Genomic DNA, 21,311 nt, shown 5'->3' with positions numbered 1-21,311 from the left:
CCTTTTTTATCAATGAACTTCTATGTGTATTGTCGGCAATGCAATAGCCGCGAGTAGTTTTAAATGGAATTTTTCCTTCGAAATGTAATTTTGCTGTCAGACTGTTCTAAACACGGGAAACATGCGCCCCTTTACAGGCATACTATAGACACCCCCCAGGTACGAAATTTAAAGGGATATTACACTTTTATTGTTTGACTTTCAGCATTATTAAAATCACTGCTCCTGAAAAAACGGCCGTTTTTAAAACTTTTTTTTGCATTGATCCATGTCCCCTGGGGCAGGACCCGGGTCCCCAAACACTTTTTATGACAATAACTTGCATATAAGCCTTTAAAATTAGCACTTTTGATTATTCATGTTCGTGTCCCATAGACTTTAACGATGTTCGCGTGTTCGAGCAAACTTTTTTCCTGTTCGCATGTTCTGGTGCGAACCGAACAGGGGGGTGTTCGGCTCATCCCTATTTAGGGGCCCTGGGGGGAGAAAGGGGGGCTCCCCAGGAGGAAATACCCACAATTGAGCCCAGTTGGGCTTGGGGCGACCTAGGCTCCTGTCACTTGTGAGGGGGAGCCTGGCTTGCCACACTTCTCAGTGTCTAATCACATTTTTATAATTACCCTTCAGTTTATAAAGGTTATCTTTTCATTTTGATCGCTCTGTCACAGGTTTTTGATGGACTCATTTGATGTCCTCAATCAATAGAGTTAGAGGGGCTCTATTTTAGGGCTGCTCCAGTCCAACTGGATGCAAGGGAGGGACCGACCTTTCACTCCCTCCCTTAGGATCGTTTGGGGTACGAGACCCCATCTCATTTTGGTACAATCTACTGTGTTAGGTCTGATCTCATGGTTGTTTATAATGCAATGTTCACCATTTTTCATTGTTTTCTCTTCCATTTCATCTCTTTTTCCCTTCCCTCTCCCTCTACTTGTCTATTCTCGATTGTAGGCTCTTCAGGATTCAAAGGGAATCTCTGGCTCAACTTCCCAGGTTGGAGTACTCCAGGTGTCACAGCAGCTGGTCCTCGCATTACTCTTGATTCTCCAGGAGACGGTAAGGCTCAGATATTCCAAATAGTTCTCTCCCCTCTGGATTATGGCTAACACCTCAGAGCAAAATCATCCCCTTAGAATTTTCTCGCACAACACTCAAGGCCTTAACTCTCAGGTTAAACGAAGAAAGGTTTTCCAGTCATATAAATCCATGCATGCTGATGTCCTTCTGCTTCAGGAAACACATTTCCCGGCTAGCTATAAACCCTCATTCATACACCAACATTACCCCCAATTTTTCCTGGCTTCCACGGAAAACAAAACCAAGGGAGTAGCGATCTGCTTCGCTAAACATATAAATGTTTCTCCACCAGAGACGGTTGTTGATCCGCAGGGTCGCTTCCTGCTAGTTTCGGGCAACATAGATGGTGAACTCTACTACTTTGTTTCCTATTATGCACCCAATAAGGGGCAAAGACAGTTCTTTGATTCGATGCTCAAAAAACTTCATAGGCACTGTGTTTATGGGAGGAGACTCAAATATTGCATTTGACTCCGGACATGACAGACTTGCAAGTGGACATTCTAGACCTAAACGCCCAACAAAACAAAGTTTGAAGATTGCAGCTCTCCTGTTCGAGGAGGGATTGATAGATATATGGAGGGGAGCTAATCCACACAAAAAAGATTATACTCACTTTTCCACCCCCCACAACTCATACGCCAGGATAGACCACATCTTCTCATGCTCCCGCACTATCCCACTTATCATGAACTCGAAAATCTTGGATTCCCCTTTCTCAGACCACGCGATAGTCTCGGTGGTAACCCAGAGAGCGGGTCCCACAAAGGGTCCTCCTCGATGGAGATTACAGGAATCACTCCTCAGTGATCCTATACTTTGCACGGGTATTGAAAAAGCCATTAAAGACTATTTCAGTATCAACCACACGGCGGATGTCTTACCGACAAGCGTATGGGCAGCACACAAAGCAGTTCTCCGTGGACACTTCATTAGTTTATCTTCCCAACTTAAAGCAACACACAAAGTGGAAGTCCTCAAACTAACAGCCGACTACCGTGCTGCGGCGAGGGAGCACAAGAACCTTCTTACCGCTGAGTCACTGAACAAACTCGACAAATCCCATACCCTCCTCAATCTTGCTCTGACCTCGGTGGCAGAAAAACACCTAAGATGGACTAGAACCACCAATCCGATCGAAGAGGCTCTAGATTAGCGACCAAACTTACCCCTAAACCACGCACATTAGCTTTCCCCAAAATTAAAATGCTGTCAGGTGACTTGACCCAAAACCCAACGAAGATTATGGAGGCCTTTTCTCAATTTTACACTAAGCTGTACAGAACCATTGACCACCCCCCACTTCCACAACGGGACGGCTTCTTAGACAATCTTCCACTACCTAAACTGTCTAACGAGCATAGAGAACTGATGGAAGACCCTTTTTCAGTGGAGGAAGTTCTAGATACGATCCGATCCTTAAAGAAGGGTTTGGCCCCGGGACCGGACGGTTTTTCTACGGGCTATTACAAAAAGTTTGCCCCATCCCTGGCCCCTCATCTAACTAAATTTTTCAATTCCCTTAGGGATGGAGCCCCCCTGGAACATGAGCTTAATACAGCATTTATAACTGTAATCCCAAAGCCTGGGAAAGATCCTAGTGAAATAGTCAACTACAGGCCTATATCGCTTAATAATAATGATATTAAAATATTTACGAAGATCCTAGCGAATAGGGTAGCAAGCTTTATTCCAACTTATATTCATAAGAACCAGGTGGGCTTCATCCCGAGGAGACAGGGGCCAGACCAAATCCGTAGAATAATTGATGTTATATCCCTGCTCAAGTCTGGGTGGGATGGGGGCCCCCAGCAAAAGGGTTTCCTTCTTTCCATCGATCCTCATAAAGCTTTTGACTCCGTACATTGGGCCTACATGACTGATTTACTTTGGGGGTTTGTCCCCTATTTCCTAAACACCTTTAAGTCCCTGTACTCTACCCCCTCGGCCCAGATCAGGCTCTTGGGGAGATACTCAGAGAAATTCACAATTGGGAGGGGGACCAGACAAGGTTGTCCACTATCTCCTCTCCTGTTTGCGATCGCCATCGAGACCTTTGGCGATCGCGGTCAGGACGAATCCAGATGTTAGAGGCGTGCGCTGTGGAGATCAGGAGCATAAGTGTGCGCTTTACGCAGACGACCTCCTCCTCTATATCACTTCCCCCCTTACCTCCACCCCTGTGATCTACAAAATTTTACAGAATTTTGGCACGGTCTCTGGCCTTAAGGTCAATTTATCTAAATCGACAGCCATAAACATTTCGGTTCCGCAAGACATTATAACACAAGTATCCACCAACTTTTCTTTTTCTTGGGCTCAAAAAGAGATCCTATACCTAGTTATTAAAATAACACCAGATTTACTCAACCTTTACAGCGCGAATTACCCTCCTTTGTTTCGAAAGTGCAGAGGTGACCTGGAAAGATGGGCTAGATGTGGTCTGTCCTGGCTGGGTAGGATTCATGCGGTAAAGATGACTCTTCTCCCGCGCCTCCTTTATCTGTTTCACTCCCTCCCTATCCCGATTAGGAAAAAAGCCCTCCACAAATTTCAATCGGAAATTCTCCGCTTTGTTTGGGGTCATAAAGGTTATAGATATCCATCCAGCATTCTCTACCGTCTGAAGAGTCAAGGGGGCTTGGACTGCCAGATCTATGGGGCTACTTTCAAGCGGCCCAACTACCACAAATCTCAGTAGTCTTCACAAAAGGCCCAAAACCTAGCTGGGTGTCTATGGAATGTCAGGCCACCCCGCTAAACACTATAGATTTCCTTCTCTGGTGCGACCCTAAAGTTAGACCAGCCATCATGTCCCCAATCCTTTCGCATTCTATCGCCCTTGGCACAGGCCTTTTAAAAAATCACAACCTGATTTCCCCTATGAGACCGCTTTCACATCTGTTTCACATTGCAGACTTTCCTCCTGGGATGGTCATTAAGGCTTTCACATGGTGGACAGATAAAGGCCTCTATAGAATAGGACACTTTCTTTCTCATAAGGGCCCGATCACACTGTCCCAATGTAGAAAAGACTTAGAAATGCCAGAATCGGAGAGGTTCAGATTCTCTCGAATTTCCCATTTTCTACACTCAATTTGGTCTCGTAACCCTGACAGCACCTCATTGACTCCCTATGAACAATGGTGTTCCAACACAATAATCCAGAGGGGAGGAATATTTCTAATCTACACAGCTTTAAAAACTAATGCAGACAAACCTGCCTATGCTCGAGCCTGGGAAGAAGACACAGACAGCATCCGATCTTTACAGGACTGGTCGACCGGATTCCTCAGATCTTATAAAGGTATTCTAAACATCTCCCTGATAGAAGCTAGTGTTAAAGTTATAACCCGTTGGTATTATGTCCCAGCTCGCCTGTAAGTCATTTTTCCGGGGACCTTCCTCTCTATGCTTCAGGGGGTGCGAACTTCAGGGCACAATGTTTCATATATGGTGGTCATGCCCGCGAATTAGATCATACTGGCAGAAAGTATTCCGCATTATCAGCACCGTATCATGGAAAGTAATCACCCCAGACCCCATTATCACTCTGCTTAATGGGAGGATTAAGGATATCTCTAAATTAACACAGAAGCTGATATTCTTCATCCTCTTAGGGGCTAAAATAACTATTGCAAAAGGTTGGAAAAAATCTAGAGTATCGATCCTCGGTTTTAAGAGGAAGGTATCTTGGATTATGGCGCAGGAACAAATTGTGGCCAAACTGAACGACAAAAGTAGTAATTTCTTTGATATATGGGAACCTTGGGCCAGATACTGCGGAATCCCTCTGTTCCCAGGCATGTCTTTGGAGCCTGTGACTGGAGGGTTTACACAGTGACGCTGCTCCCCACCCTCCCCCTCTTTTTCTCTTTTCACACCTTTCTCTCTTTCTCTGATAGAGACTCTCTTGTCTCCCATGTTGGCTTTTATTAACCAGTTAATACCATGTTGCCTACTGACACAAGAAGATCTGGATCAGTTAGCCAATTCTCTGTTGTTCTCCGAATTCAGATTTGGTTTTGACTACCTCTGCAAACTCCAAAACTTGAATACCGGAACCTCGGATTCAGGGTTCTGCAGGTCTAGGTAGGGGCGGTTCTTTTTTTTGTTGTTATTATATGTGAGGCCTCAGGGTCTCAACAGGAGGGGGAACCAACTGGACCGATGGGTGCTTCCACAGATAGCTCCCACAGGGGTGGAGAACCATCGGTTGGCTGGATTTCATAGGCCTCCCCATAGTGTGTACTGGGTGATTAACCTCCCGTCCAATTGGAGTAGGGGGTAACATTTCAAGATTACCCCTAGAGTTGCACAGTAGTTTGATTTGTAGAGCTTATCTGCCTCTAGTCAGTTCGCTCTTTTTGTCATTTTGCATACAGTTAATGTATAAGTAATGTTTTGATCTAAATTGTCTATTTCATCCTTTTGTTTTTATTTATACACTGTGCTTGTACACCTTCTCTATTCAAAAATAACAAATTTTTATTGAAAAAAAAAAAATCTTCAAAGTTGTGGGCATGTTCTGTAAATTAAATGATGCAAATCCTCAAACAATCCATGTTAATTTCAGGTTGTGAGGCAACAAAACACGAAAAATGCCAAGGTGGGTGAATACTTTTGCAAGGCACTGTAAATGAAGTACAGGCTTCAGCTCAAATTCTTGTCGGTCGATCACGCCCCTGTGACATGTTTCACAACTAATCATAAAGAATTAAGCCCAATGTGGGTGAAACATGTGAGAGGAGTGTGACTGATGGGCAGGGATTTGAGCCTGTCTTTCACAGTGTGTGTGATAGTTGTTTGCTATGTTGTATTTTGGCGCAAGATATGCTCTGTCTCTGCCAGCACCTGGATAAAAAGTGTAAATCCGGCAGACTGATATTGTAGGTCTGGTGTGACGCCAATCTGTTATGGTATTTATTAAACCTCAATTGGCACATAGTTTCCCAATTCAATAGTGAATGCAGGTCAGCTTGTAAGTTGGAGACATTCTGCAAAGGCAATATTCCTCTACATAGATCCATATCTTCTGCAAACATTAAAATAGTACTTTTAATCCTAAACTCTATACCATCTATAAATAGGTTAAAAACCAAGGGTCCCAATACTGAACCTTGGAGTGCACCACTAAGAACTTTAAACTATTCAGAGAATGTACCATTGTTCACTATTCTCCAAATAATGTCTTTTAGCCAGTTTTCTATCCATTTACAAACTGAATTTTTTAAGCCTGTAGACTTTAGACTTTAGCTGTGTGTGGAGAACGATGTCACGTGCTTTTGCAGATTTTAAGCATACTATATTCACAGCCACTCTTTTGTATACATTTTTGCTCACTCCCTCATTAAAATGAATCATATTTATTTAACAACTTGGGTCATTTGTGAATCCATGCTGTCTGTTGCTTAAAATATTGTTTTAAAAACGAATCTGTAGTAACTTGGTAAAGACATTGATCCCTTTTTAAATCCAATCAGTACATTGGCCTTACACCAATCCAGTGGTACTATGCCAGTCATTATGAGTCTCTAAAATTGGCCTACTCCCCTTGCTTGTAAAGAGAGAAATTTTCTGCTACCATGTTAGAATATATGGGTCACTTTTAGGCCTTGTTAGTCCTCAGCCTGCAGGGGTCACAAGTGGGCCCTATATCCCTCTCCTTCAGAGTCTGTTTCTGATGTTGCTCTAGTGGCTGCTGCTTTTTCCCTTTCAGATGTGGAAGAGGAAACTGATGCTTTGTCCGGTTCTGAAGACCCAGCACATGAGGAGTGTCACAATGCTGACCCATCTCCAAAGCTTAAGGACCCCATGTCAGCCTATCGATACAGTGTGCATGTGCCTTGACTTAGAGCTGCCTACATTGACCTTGAAAAAATTCACCAGCCTAGGGTTTCTAAATATGTCCCAGCCTCCTAAAACCTACTACATTTTGCTGACTTGCTGTTATGTCCTGTTTCGTACAGTGACTGGCCTCAACTTGAGATGGTCTTTGCTCTTCCTTAGCATTTTGCTCAACAGTATTCTAATGAAGAGTGTTTTCTAAAAGAAAAAAGCAAAAAAGTGGGCTGTCCCTGATGTGACCCCAGCCTTTTCTTGTCTCAACTAGACCTTACTTGTACTTGTTGTGGAGGACCCAGTATTCAAGCACCCAAAGGATACACAATGGAAAGTCCATTATAATGGTCTGTTACCCTGGCAGACCCTGCAATGCAATCTGCTGTTGTGATCATGTCCAACCTACAAATTCTAGGCTGTCTGGTCTCATGCCATGACTCAGGATCCTAGCTCTATACTTACGGATCCTTCTGTCCTCCAACATCTAGAGCACATACCTGTGTCCCTGTGCTATTTTGTAGATGAGCTAGTGGATAATATTAAATATCCAGAATGGGCCACCTTTAGTTACATTTGTGAAGGACCCTTTGGCTTAAATGTCAGTCTGAAAAGTTTCAGTGCAAGAAGCATCTCTTGGGGGTGTCATTCACCAGGGATCACCTTTTATGCAAACCCCTAGACACCTTTATCAAAAAAATCATGGGGATGGAGAACCCTTTTGTCTCAGGAAAATAAGGCAATAAATAGCTAATACGTTTTCCTTTATGTCGCCTTTCAAGGCCAAGCCTGGAAGCTTGTAGCTCAGTTCTTGATCCTCCAATCCACCAAGTCCAGTGGTAAGCCATCTTCACAATGAGGAAGTGCCTTCACTTAGTAGGGGGACATTTTTTGTCTTTTTCAGCTATCTGATATTAGGACATTGTAGACACTTCAGTCTGGAACATTACCTTTGCCTGATGGATAACGAATCTGCCATTGGAATTTGAAAAATCCTTCCTCACATTGGTCTGGGAGGATCCCATGACAGACACCATCCTGCTGGGCTGGGAAGAAATCCTCGGCAGTCTTTCAGTGCAATTTATTTGGTTGCCAGAGGAAATTTGCCTTTGTATCAACATTCTGAAGCGCAGAGTTATTTTATTGTTTTATCAACACTGAACCTCTGGTCTCCAAGGTCATGCAACCGGGATTTAGTCAGACAATGCCACTGTGGTGGCTTACCTCAACCATCAGCGAGGAACCAGAGGTCTCACAGCTTAAGGAGAAGCAGACTTGATTCTGACTTGGTCAGAAGTCATATTCTAGCCCTGTCTGCCATGCATATTCCGAGCATAGAAAATTGTCTGTCATCCCCAGTCATCAATGGGAAGATTTCAAAAATAGTTGCTTTGGTTTTTAGACCTTTGTTGATTTCTGGTCTTTATGGTAGATGCTTTGGTGACTCCATGGGATCACGTATACCCCATTTATATCTTTCCTCCTCTAAATCTGCTTCCATGTCAGCTTTGCATAATCTGGATAGATGCATCTGGGTGGTTCTCATCCCACCAAACTGGCCAAGCAGCTGTGGTAATCAAACCTCATTCGGCTCCTGGTGATGCTCTGGGGACCCTCCCAGATCATCTTCTGTTTCAAGGACCAGTTTAGCACGCTGCTGTTAAATCCTAGGTCCTGTAGGATAGAGGTCTACCCGATTCAGTTATCCCAACGCTCTTAAATACGAAGAAATTGACTTCCTGCAAAGTGTACCATCACACCTGGAAGCATAATAAATAAAAAATAAAATAAAAATTCAAGTTGCGCTGTTTAATGGTACGTGATCTGTATGATACCTTATAATAGTGACACGTAAACAAATTTATAAATAAGTGACCTGTGAAAACAATTTTCCAATAATGCAAAATAACGTAATTAATGGAAAAAATCACTATTAAATCTTAGACAGATAAAAAGCCAAAAAAGTCCGTGTGTTGGAAGTGATACATTAATGAGTACCTCTGCAGTAGCACACGAACAAAACACCACAGGAAAAGTGAAGAGAAAAATAGGATAGTGCCTCCACCTCTGCATTCACTGCCGCTTACCAGCTGTAAATGATCTCCTGTTACAGGAGATCAGAAGCGCTTGTGGCTTGTTCCTCCGCCTCAGGTCTCTATGTTGTGCACCAACACTCCCAATGTCCTCCCCAATGGATAGCCTCATACACAGATGCATTTTATGGGTCCCCATGGAAAGACAATAGAGGCTTTCATAGTGTAAATCCATATTTAATCAGTTAAAAGAGAACAGAATTGTACTTACAATTATGATGTTTAAAACCAGCAAATAGAATCGAGCCAGCCGGCTCTCGATAGCCAGTTGCTTCCAGGACCTGCGTACACATGGTGATGTCAGCACGTTGCTCCTCCATATGTACGTTTCGTCACACCTGACGTCATCCTGGGGCACGACCAGTTTAGCACCCTGTTGTTAAATCCCAGGTCCTGTAGGATAGGGGTCTACCCGATTCATAGTTACATAGTTACTAAGGTTGAATAAAGACACCAGTCCATCCAGTTCAACCTGAGTGAGTGTGGGTGCGTGTCTACAATCATCCCTATTTATTTAAGGTACCCATATAGCGCCGCCAATTCACGCAGCACTACACACATACATCGTACACCCACATCGGTCCCTACCCTCAAGGAGCCCACAATCCAAGGTCCCCAACTCACATTTATTTACTAGGGCTCTTAAATACGAAGAAATTGACTTCCCGCAAAGTGTACCATCACACCTGGAAGCATGTTTCTTGAAGTGTATGACCATAAATTTTCACCCCAGGGAGTACTCTGTGGGTTCAATACTGCCAGTTTGGTCTGAATCAATATTTGGCCTTGAGGGTTTTTTGAGGTCCAGTGCCTCTTTTCTTCTTAAGAGGGGTTCTTCCTTTCACCTCAATCAGAGACTATCTCTCTGTCCTGCTCCTAAACATCCTAAAGATATTTTGCTCCATTTTCTGGATATGGCGTTTGCTGTTTGAGTTAATCTTTCAGCTACAGTTCCCTTTCATCAGTCCAACTTGCTTGTTGTACCTGAAGATCTCCATAGGGAACAGCCTGCTTCCCATTTCACTATTGTTAGGTCGATTCTTCAGCAAATCTTTTAGGCTTAAAGTGATTGTAAACAATCCCCTTGTAGAACAACCCATTCCATTTAAAATTGAAATGAAAAGGCAAAACCCCATGTGCAGGAAGGGTGTGTCAGGACAAGTTTGATCATGGGCGAAGAGCACACTGAGTTCCCAGCATAGCTAGAGAATTTACCACAGTATGTTCTCCTGCTTAGTGGGGTCAATTGTTAATAGAAAAAGCAGAGGGAATGGCAGGAACACCAGGGATTTCACACAAAGGAAGTATTACAAAGAGAACAGGGCACTTTTTCATACAAGTACATGGTACAGCAGGCACATATCAGGAATATGAAACGCTGGGCGTACAAACACATTAAGTGGCTCAAGGGAAAGGATTCTCCTTTTCCAATCAAAGCGCACTTCGCTAAATCAGTTAGTGCTTCAGGGGCTTTTTTTGCATCAGGCATCTGTTGCTCAGTTATGCAGTGCTGCCACTCGGTCTGTTCACACATTCATTAAAGTATAACTAAAGGCAAAATTGTTTTAAAGTTTTGGATGAAGTGGAAAGGGATTAGAACCCCTGTCAGGTTTTTATTGCTGTCTGTGTCCCCGTTATTGAGAATTACCCTCTCTTATTGTCCTGTTTACAGTTATCATTGAAAGTGATCAATGAAAGTAAAAGAAAATCCCCAATTTTGGGTTGTTCCCAGGAAAGTAATAGAGGGGAAATTTTCCAATGGGCACACTAGTTCTGGTGACCTGGGGGTCCCCGGGAGATTCCCTTAATTATCAGGGATAACCTCTTACTTCCTGTTTTGACTATGGGACAGGAAGGGAAGGGAAATCTCCCCAGTGGGACATAAGAATAAACCTGACAGGGTATATAACCCTCCCTTACTCTAGCCTCAATGAAAAAGAAAAGCTTTGCCTATAGTTCTAATTTAAGATTTACCAGTTTGATGTTCAGACCTCAGCTAATGCTGGCTTCAGTCTGAAGGTTCCTCAGGCAGTGCTATAGGCTCCCTTAAATTGCCATTGTTAACCCATTGCTTTGTTCATTAAAGGCCTGTTTGCCTTTCATTTCCGGTTGCCCTAAGAAAATAAGATTTTTATCTTGCCTGTAAAATCCTTTTCTTAGACTACACTAGGGGACACAGGTCCCTCTCCTTTATTCATATGATCTATTTCTTCCATTTCTTGCTGAGAAATGCTGGAACTGGGGCAAGTTAAACTGGGATATGCTCACAGTTTTGCCAGTGTCCAATTCGCCTGAAGGTGGCAGTATAACCCAGTGTTCAGAATACCACCCCATGTCCCATAATGTACTCCAAGAAAAGGATTTCACAGGTAAGACAAACATCTTCTTTTATTTAAAGTGCTAGTGTGCTGGTATAAAAAATGCAATTGACCACTTTGTGGCTGTGTGCTTTAAATACAACCCCTGGCAAAAATTATGAAATCACCAGTCCCTGAGGATGTTCCTTCAGTTGTTTATTGTTGTAGAAAAAAGCAGATCACAGACATGGCCAAAAACTAAAGGCATTTCAAATGGCAATTTTCTGGCTTTAAGAAACACTAAAAGAAATCAAGAAAAATAATTGTGGTGGCCAGTAACAGTTAGATTTATAGAACAAGCACAGGGAATAAATTGTGGAATCACTCAATTCTGAGGAAAAAATTATGGAATCACCCTGTAAATTTTCATTACAAACACTAAGACCTGCATCAGATGAAATCTGCTTGTTAGTATGTAGGTAAAGAGGGTAAATCATCACGCAATGTTGCACAAGATGTTGGTTGTTCACAGTCGGCTGTGTCTAAAACATGGACCACATACAAACAACATGGGAAGGTGTTTAAAGGGAAGCATACTGGTAGACCAAGGAAGACATCAAAGCGTCAAGACAGAAAACTTAAAGCAATATGCCTTGAAAACAGAAAATGTACAACAAAACAAATGAGGAACAAATGGGAGGAAACTGGAGTCAACATCTGTGACCGAACTGTAAGAAACCGCCTAAAGGAAATGGGATTTACATACAGAAAAGCTAAAAGAAAGCCATCTCTAACACCTAAACACAAAAAAACAAGGTTACAATGCGCTAAGGAAAGGCAATCGTGGACTGTGGATGATTGGATGAAAGTCATATTCAGTGATGAATCTCGAATCTGCATTGGGCAAGGTGATGATGCTGGAACTTTTGTTTGGTGCCGTTCCAATGAGATTTATGCAGACGACTGTCTGAAGAAAACATGCAGATTTCCACAGTCAATTATGATATGGGGCTACATGTCAGGTAAAGGCACTGGGGAAATGGTTGTCATTAAATCTTCAATAAATGCACAGGTTTACATTGAAATTTTGGACACTTTTCTTATCCCATCTATTGAAAGGATGTTTGGGGATGATGAAATCATTTATCAAGATCATAATGCATCTTTCCATAGAGCAAAAACTGTGAAAAAATTCCTTGAAGAAAGACACATAAGGTCAATGTCATGGCCTGCAAACAGTCCGGATCTCAATCCAATTGAAAATCTGTGGTGGAAGTTAAAGAAAATGGTCCATGACAAGGCTTCAACCTGCAAAGATGATTTGGCAACAGCAATCAGAGAAGGCTGGAGCCAGATTTATGAAGAGTACTGTTTATCACTCATTAAGTTAATGCCTCAGAGACTGAAGGCAATTATAAAAGCCAGAGATAGTGCAACAAAGTACTAGTGATATGTTGGAGTGTTATTTTGTTTGTTTGTTTTTCATGATTCCATAATTTTTTTCCTCAGAATTGAGTGATTCCATAATTTATTCCCTGTGCTTTTTCTATAAATCTAACTGTTACTGGCCACCACAATTATTTTTCTTGATTTCTTTTAGTGTTTCTTAAAGCCAGAAAGTTGCCATTTGAAATGCCTTTAGTTTTTGGGCATGTCTGTGATCTGCTTTTTTTCTACAACAATAGACAACTGAAGGAACATCCTCAGGGACTGGTGATTCCATAATTTTTGCCAGGGGTTGTAGAATACTGTTGCCTATACATTGGCAAATACATTGCAGATGGTTGAAGAAGTTTATCCACAATGGCTGTGTCAGGGGTCATAAATACTCAAATTGCAACTTTTTGATAAATTAAAGCCTGCCTGATTTGCACCTATGATAAGTACCTGATTCTGTGTAATTTTACTAACAAGCCCTTCTCTGTGTGTCTTGTATTTTTTGTAGGAATTTAGAAGAGGAGATAATGAAAATTGAGGAAGCTGTTTTCAAGGAAACTCAAGATCTCTCAAAAGATATTTTGGAAGCAACAGAGAAGTTTGCCGATTTATATAAAATTTGGGCAAAAGCATACAATTTCAGTGGTATGTCAAATAAAACAGGGATTGAGTTTACTCCTTTTTTTTATTTTTTTGTTTTGAAACGAAAAATTACCAGAGAGTAGATGTAGCAAAAAGAACCTCTGCTTTATAACTATACTGTATAATCTAATTTATTTACATAGTAACTGTGAATTGGATACGTTCTGCAGCTAACTTCATTTTAAAACTGCATTCATTTAATAAACAACAAATATTCATACATTTTAAATTGTGTCTTTTTGCAAAAAGATGAAAAATAAGAATATATAAAACTGTAAACAAGCAAACAACACTATAATCTAAAGGTTTGTTTACACGTTTGCCTTCTGGTAACACCAATCCACAGTAAAATGTGTGTGCTATTGGTGTGCATTGTGGTAAAATGGTCACAATGCAGTGTGTTACAACATGCTGTAATGTGTTGCAATACACTATTACCCATAGTGTAAGGCCCCATGTACACGGGACGCTGAGGCAAAGTCCTCTGAACGAATTTTTTTGACACCTTAAAACCTGCCTTTAAAACACCCATTTAGCCGAGTTTGCATGCTGCGTTTAACCACGTTTAGCCGCGTTTAACTGCGTTTGCGTCTAGAAGCGTTTATTAAGATTACCTCATTTAAGACCCTTCCCAAGCTCAAAACACATTGTAGTTAACTATTTCAGCCATTTTGACCAGAGTGAGTAGCAGCAGCAGAAAGAGCAGTTGTCTACTTGTATTTTCCTCTATTTCTGTGCTTTTTTTTTGCAATGGATCTCATAATGAGCATATGTGAGGAAATGCTCCTGACATTGCTCTTGATGAGGCTAGAATGACGTAGAAAATTGCGTGAGAGGTCCAGAGTCAGAGTTCGTCGCTATTGGACCCATCCTTTGATTGCGCAGCAAATGTCGGCAGGATATTTTGTAAACATGTACGTACAGCTGCGTACCTACCCCGACAAATTTTTTAATTTCACACGCATGTCCATTGCCACATTTGACCTTCTACTTGAAAAAGTATGACTATATATGGACTATATATGGTCTATAAATCATCGCAAGTAATTAAAACATTTTTAACCATTTTTTTTTTTTTTGTTTTTTCATTGTTTTCCATCATACTTTTGTCTTTTCAGGTCTAAAATATAGGGCACCTTTAAAAACGCTAATAAAAGAAAATGCGTCTAAACGCGGGTACCCGGGTTTAGCTGCGTTTGGCGTCTGAACCGTGGAAATCTTCTGCGTCTGAACCCATTTTTTTTGCTTCCAAAGAAACGCTGTTAAACGCTGTTAAACGCAACTGCAAAAAAATGGCAATAAACGAGACTGAGTTAATCTTTCAGCTACAGTTCCCTTTCATCAGTCAAACTTGCTTGTTGTACCTGAAGATCTCCATAGGGAACAGCCTGCTTCTCATTTCACTATTGTTAGGTGGATTCTTAGGTCGATGTTTTTTCATTGTTTTCCATCATACTTTTGTCTTTTCAGGCCTAAAATATAGGGCACCTTTAAAAATGCTTATAAACAAAAACGCGGCTAAACGTGGGTACCCGCGTTTAGCCGCGTTTGGTGTCTGAACCATGGAAATCTTCTGTGTCTGAACCCATTTTTTTGCTTCCAAAGAAACGCTGTTAAACGCAACTGCAAAAAAATGGCAATAAACGAGACTGTGTACATGGTCACATAGGATAATATTGAATGAGTTCAGGGGCAGTTGAAAAAAGCGTCCAACTGCCTCTGACTGCACGTTTAACAGTGTCCCGTGTACATGGGGCCTTAAATGGATGCAATTTTTTAAAAAAAAGAGTACTGCATGTGTTGTAACATTACACTGTAGCGTATGTGCACAATGCACACATGCACATGCCTAATGTGCATCATATTTTGTGCCCTCTAGTATAAAGGGACCTTAGGGTGTTGGTGGACCACAGTGCAAAAACATGCAAAAATGTACATTACCACAATGGTATAATTACCACAATGATTTACTAAAACCGGAGCACTCAGAATCTGATGCATCTGTGCATAGTAGCCAATTGGCTTCTAACTTCAGCTTGTTCAATTAAGCTTTGACAATAAAACCTGGAAGCTGATCGGTTTCTCTGCAGAGCTGCACCAGATTTAGCATCCTCCAGTTTTAGTAAATCAACCCCACTGCGTGTAGTGCACATGTATACTTTTGCGTGTGTGTGGGGTCTTTAGCCACTTTCCACCAACTGTAGACATATAGACAATGGTAGTATGAGTGGGTCTTAAAACCAAGTTGCCACTCATATGTGTCAGTGGGGAACTGCTCTTTTGTGCTGAGAACTCACTGCATACTCCCAGCACAGAGACCGGGCTGTCACAGACAGCTCCCGGTCATTGTTTACTGTCAGAGGTTTTTGATCATGTGACTGCTGTGATAGCCAGTCTTAGCAGTCACATGACCAGAAAGCCTGTCTCCATATATAAGCTGCCGCAATGCATGTGTGTTAATGCACATTTTTACGCGCATTGTATTAGGGTAGCCTATTCACATTTGAATGTGCTGCCAAATACACAGAAATGCCTTTTTTTTAAAATGTAACTCAATGTGGTAATAAGTTACAATGCTTCATGGTGTGCTTCAATGCATGTGTGTTATCAAAAGCAAGCTGGGGTGCCATTAGCAATGTGTGAAAACATGCGCAATATTGTGCGCATCCCCACGTTCCAAAGATGTGAATAGGGAATTGTTTTATATTTTTTATTATTTTATAATTTATTTTATTTTATTACTACCACTGGGAAGGGAGGCTTTGTCGAAATATCAGGGGTCGGAACAGATCGCTTATGTTTCACCTTTAAAATAGGGAAAGAGAGAGGACACAGTGCCCTCTTTCTACTTCTCCTTTGCAGGCACAGCTGCGCTCAGTAACACTGAACAGGAAGTTCCATTCATATTTAAGTTGTACTATCTCAGCTGAACAATAGGTGATTACCACTGATCAATCATGACAGGCAAAGGATTGATAAATATGAAAATCCTATTTACCGATCCACCTCTCAGCCATCCTGAATGATGAGGCAGTCTTCCCCCTGTTACAGCAGACTGTCTCTTCAGCTTCCAGTGGTTGGAGTGCAGCAGGGAGATCACAGGGCATGGAGACAGCAGCCTGTGCAGGAGACACAGAATGTAGATGTTTGCATGGGCCTTGATTCTCCCCCCTGGGTGTCTACTGCTTCTGGCCTGCACAACCCACTATCTTCCCTGCTACAGGCAGAAAGAAAAGCAGAGGGAGATTGGAGGGAATGGTAAGGGAATCAGCCTGTGCAGGGGACACAGAATTTAACTTTTTGCTGGTGCTCAGCAGCAGGAAGGATCCATTTTAGCAGAGTGGTCGAGTTTTAGTTGTAGCACAGGAGAGGGGGTAATTTTTTGAAAGAATTCCTATGATCAGCAGCTTTTCGGACACTAATCATGACTATTCTTTTAATCAGGTTAGTCATTAGTGTCCTTCTGCTATACAGTAAGTACATGGTTGCTGAAGCTGACATCAAAGGGGTTGTAAACCCTTGTGTTTTTATTTAAGGTGAAAAAACTTCTGACACTGACAGGCCCCCCAGCCCCCCCGTTTTACTTACCTGAGCCCGTTCGTTCCCTCGGCAGAGACGTGCTCTTCCTCTCTGCCCGGGGTTCTTGGCTCTTGATTGGATAGATTGATAGCAGCTCAGCCATTGACTCCCGCTACTGTCAATCAAATCCAATGACGTGGGTGCCGGGGGGCGGGGCTGAGTCCAGAATTCTGTGTCTATGCGCGCAAATGCTGGACTCGGGAGCGCGCGTGCAAGGTAACCCCCAGGGAGAACGCTTCTCCCAGGGGGTTTACCGATGTGAGGAGGAGCCACGAGCGCCACCGGGGGACCTCAGAAGACAAGGTTCAGGGCCACACTGTGCAAAACGAACTGCACAGTGGAGGTAAGTATGTATTGTTTGTTAAAAAAAAAAAAAACCTAAGGTTTACAATCACTTTAATCATACTGACCTGTCCAGCTTGAAGTGGTTCTATGTCGGTGGCATCAAAAGGTTTATCCAATCCAAGGCAAAACGCCTCTCCAATATAGGTGCCTGCATCATCCTGTTTTTAGCCCTGATGAAGGAGGAGTACTGAGCCCCCGAAACACGTTGGTTGTTACAAAATAAAAATCTTTTATAAATTTGGTATAAGCTAGTGTGGCACTCCCATCTTTTCAAAACTTGAGCAAAAGGTGTACGTCCACTTTGGGTCAACGTTGGGATAATGCCCACTTTGTGTTTCTTACATGTTCCTATTAACATAGCATAACATAAGCAATAGAAGCTTCCCTTAGATTCTTATGTATTAATCTGCTCAAAGGAAACAACTAGAAAGGTAAGAGTTTTTTTTTATATTATCTTAGGTATGCTGTGTGAATGGGAACACATAACAAACACATAGTGGGGGTTTCCAAACTTTGACCGCAAAGGTGGAAATACCAAACCCTTGCTTAAAAACACATATTCAAATCAATTTTCTATTGAAAATGACTGTTTACTAATTTTGTGTAAAACATGCAAAATAAAGTAAACAATGTAAAATAGGTGCTAGTACAAAAATTGAAATGAAGTCTGCAGGACCAGCAACTAAATGCTTGAACAGCAAAAGGAAAAAAACAAAACAAAACGAAAAGAATCTCCCCACCCCCATTCCAGACGTGCCCATCCAGGTGAGATACTCCCTTGCAGGAGTCTGCAGACCCCATGGGGTCTCAGCGGTGGGTAGTGGACAAGTCATTCTCAGAACAAGTCAGGAGCTATAATCACTGCTGTGCAATATGCATTAGTGCTGCATATCAAGCTGTGGGTTTGGCCACTACTGCCTGGGCACAATATTGTCAAGGGGAGTAGGGGGTGAGGCTTGCTACCTGAACCTCCATCAGCATCGGACCACACAGGTTTTGACAGCTCACCTGACCACTGGTGTGATTGTAAACCCAGTCTTTCACTAGTTGCTTCTTCTGCAGCTCTAACTAATGACATCTGTTGCAGAGCATAGCAATGGCTGAACACAGTAGTAGCAAAACCTACTGAGTGGAAGATTTCCTCCTCTGGTGTTTGCATAAGATCATAGTGGTCATGTGGGTTGTCATATACTATGAGGGACCTGTGCTAATGGTGGTCTAGGATGGGATTGGGCAGCCCAGTATGACTGGCAGAGCAGGACATCTCCTGACCGACACTTCTCATTTCATCCCTGTGTATCCAACTCTCCTCCCCTACTTGCTGATGGAGATCTGGATCTAGTCAGCCTGAGCAGAAGCAAGCCATTTTTAGCCCCTTCCCACTGACAGTATACAATTATGCGGCCTCACTGGACTGGGCTTTTTTCCATGGTGCCACATATATGCGTATCTGTCTGCGTGCTAGGAGCATGCCCAGCACAGAGACCGGGGTCTCAGCGTGAGCCCCGGATCCCATACTAACATTAAATGAATGGCTTTCACAGTGATCAGTCAGCCCGCCCCTGCATTTCCCTCTCTGTGAATGGAGAGTAAAGATACATTTTATTTCTCTCTCCATGCAGAGAGATATAAACAGGCAACAGTGTGTAAAAAAAAATAATAATAAAAAATAAAATTAAAAAAATAAAGAAAAAAAACCCAGATCAAGGTTTGATCTAGGTCAGTGGCAGGGATAGTGTTTGAGTCAGGTAAGAGTCAAAAGACAGGTGTCAAAGGTCATAGTCGGTATTTTTTGGGCAGGATTTAAAAAAATATATTTTTCAAATTAGTATCAGTGTCAGTTGGTGTCAGTGTCGGTGTGTTTTAGGAAGGATAAAAAAAACAAAATGTGCACTGTTATTTCTGGGCTGTGTTTCATACGGGTATAAACAACAACTAACAAACACATATGTGGTTTTGCTGTGATCGTCGAAAGCAGGAGAATTTATTTTGGGTTGTTCTTTGGTGGTAGGTTATGGTGGTAACAAGAAATATACAGCTACATTTAAAAAAAGTTTTATTTTTTTTACTATTACCATTTACAACCAGATAAAAGCTCAATTTGCCCTAAAAAAAAAAAAAAGGCGTGAAGGGTTTAAGGTACTATGCAACTACTCTCCACTGTCTCAGTATGATGTTTGTTCTGTTTTTTGAATGCCATGTTGTACATTTCCAATTTCATACCTCTTCATCCTGTATACAATGCTGTACATTCCCTTTTTGCACCCTCTCATTCCATATACAATGTCCCTATTCATATCCCTATTCCACAGCACCTCATTCTCTATGTCATACTGTACATTCCCTATTATACAGCACCCAATTCAGTATGCCATACTGCACATTACCTATTTTTCACCCACTTCTACCATATGCCATACTGTATTTTTTTAGGCTTCTTTTTTCCTTATTAAATCTTGAAAACATTTAAATAATTGTTTGGAGTACAAATAAAAAAGTACTACAGTTTTAACAGTCTTAATTGATTTAGGATTTGAACTTATTTTGAAAGTTTTATTTATTATCATTTAATTAGTATTTATTGTGTTGCAGGTTCCTCGGTTGATGCAAGCTTCATATTAGTAAGTATGGAAAAGATAAGGAGAAACCTACAGTATTTGATTACAAGTGACACAAGCATATGATTTTTAAATAAACCCTCATGAGAGACATATGAGGGGTTGCCACTGCTTACGTCTTTCTGAAAATGCCAGTTGACTCTCTGTTTTGATGATTCACTAGCTTTAATATTTCTTGACTCAGAACAATTATGCAGATCAGGAAAGATGAAAAAAAAGCCTTCTCTACAGACATGTTCCAGGCCAGTAATTTAAAGTATTGAAGCTAGAGACTCATCGTGTCAGCCAGGCAACTAGCATTTTTAGCAATGGCAACTTCTTTGTTTTCTAGGATGTAGCCTGCCTCTAATCCTTCTGTCTCCTCATGTAATCCCAGACAGACTTGATAACATTGAGATCAGGGTTCTGTGGGGACCAAACCATCACTTCCAGGACTCCTTGTTTTTCTTTACACTGAAGATGATATTGATATTGGGTGCATGTTTGGGGTAGTTGTCTTGTTGCAGAATACATTTGGGGCCAATCACACGCCTCCCTGATGGTATGCCATGATGGATAAGTATCTGCCTGTATTTCTCAGCATTGAGGGCACCAATAATCCTGACCAAATCTCTGATTCCATTTGCAGAAATGCTGCCCCAAACTTGCAAGGAACCTCCACTGTTTCACTGTTGCCTGCAGACACTCATTCTTGTACCGCTCTCCAGCCCCACGCAAACAAACTTCATTTTGCTACAGCCAAATATTTACAGCTATAATATAGTGCCTGGGGGGGGGTCCCCTTAGTCTACCTGTAAAGTGGCAGCTCTGTACCATGTCTAGAATCTCCTGTACCAATAATTGCATTTATAAAGCCAAAAAAAATAAAATGAAATTTTCCCTGTAAGCTGCCTTTATTTTGCTCAGTAACCGCAGGGGAGCCAGTGTGTATGATGAGGCCACAATGTAGTGCACTGGGAACAAGATTAGAGATTTTTTGGATACATTCTAATGTTACTTTGACTTTGGATAGAAGTAACAGGTGCGTAAAAATTGGTCTTTGGGTGTCGGTGGCGCCTTCCCACCGTAACCCTATAGAGGTAGCCTTGATGAAAGCAAGAATTGGCCCTGCTGTAAAAAATTGCAATGATATGCACCTGTCAAACAGGTGCAGAAAAATTGGTCTTTGGATGTTGGTGGCGCCTTCCCACCGTAACCCTATAGAGTAGTGGTCATCAACCCTGACCTCAGGTCCCACTAACAGGCCAGGTTTTATGTATTACCTTGGGGAGATGCAGACTAGAATACTGCAATCACTGAGCAGCAAATTATATTACCTGTGATGTATTTCAGTTATCTTGCAAACCTGGCCTGTTAGTGGGCCCTGAGGACAGGGTTGATGACCA

General features: G+C 41.9%; 1 protein-coding gene across 1 annotated transcript in view; it reads left to right on the top strand.

The window, feature by feature from the left end:
• LOC141145987 (uncharacterized) overlaps window positions 1–21,311 on the top strand; it is a 374,157-nt gene that overhangs the window by 89,546 nt on the left and 263,300 nt on the right. Inside the window, exons 4-5 of the mRNA XM_073632772.1 lie at window positions 13,251–13,387; window positions 19,901–19,929. Coding sequence (XP_073488873.1) covers window positions 13,251–13,387; window positions 19,901–19,929 — 166 coding nt within the window. The remainder of the gene's footprint in view (window positions 1–13,250; window positions 13,388–19,900; window positions 19,930–21,311) is intronic.

This window comes from Aquarana catesbeiana, linkage group LG05 (genome assembly GCF_042186555.1).
Source record: "Aquarana catesbeiana isolate 2022-GZ linkage group LG05, ASM4218655v1, whole genome shotgun sequence".
Classification (NCBI taxonomy): Eukaryota; Metazoa; Chordata; class Amphibia; order Anura; family Ranidae; genus Aquarana; species Aquarana catesbeiana.
Note: the sequence above shows the minus strand (reverse complement) of the source record. Positions and strands in the feature narration are given on the sequence as shown.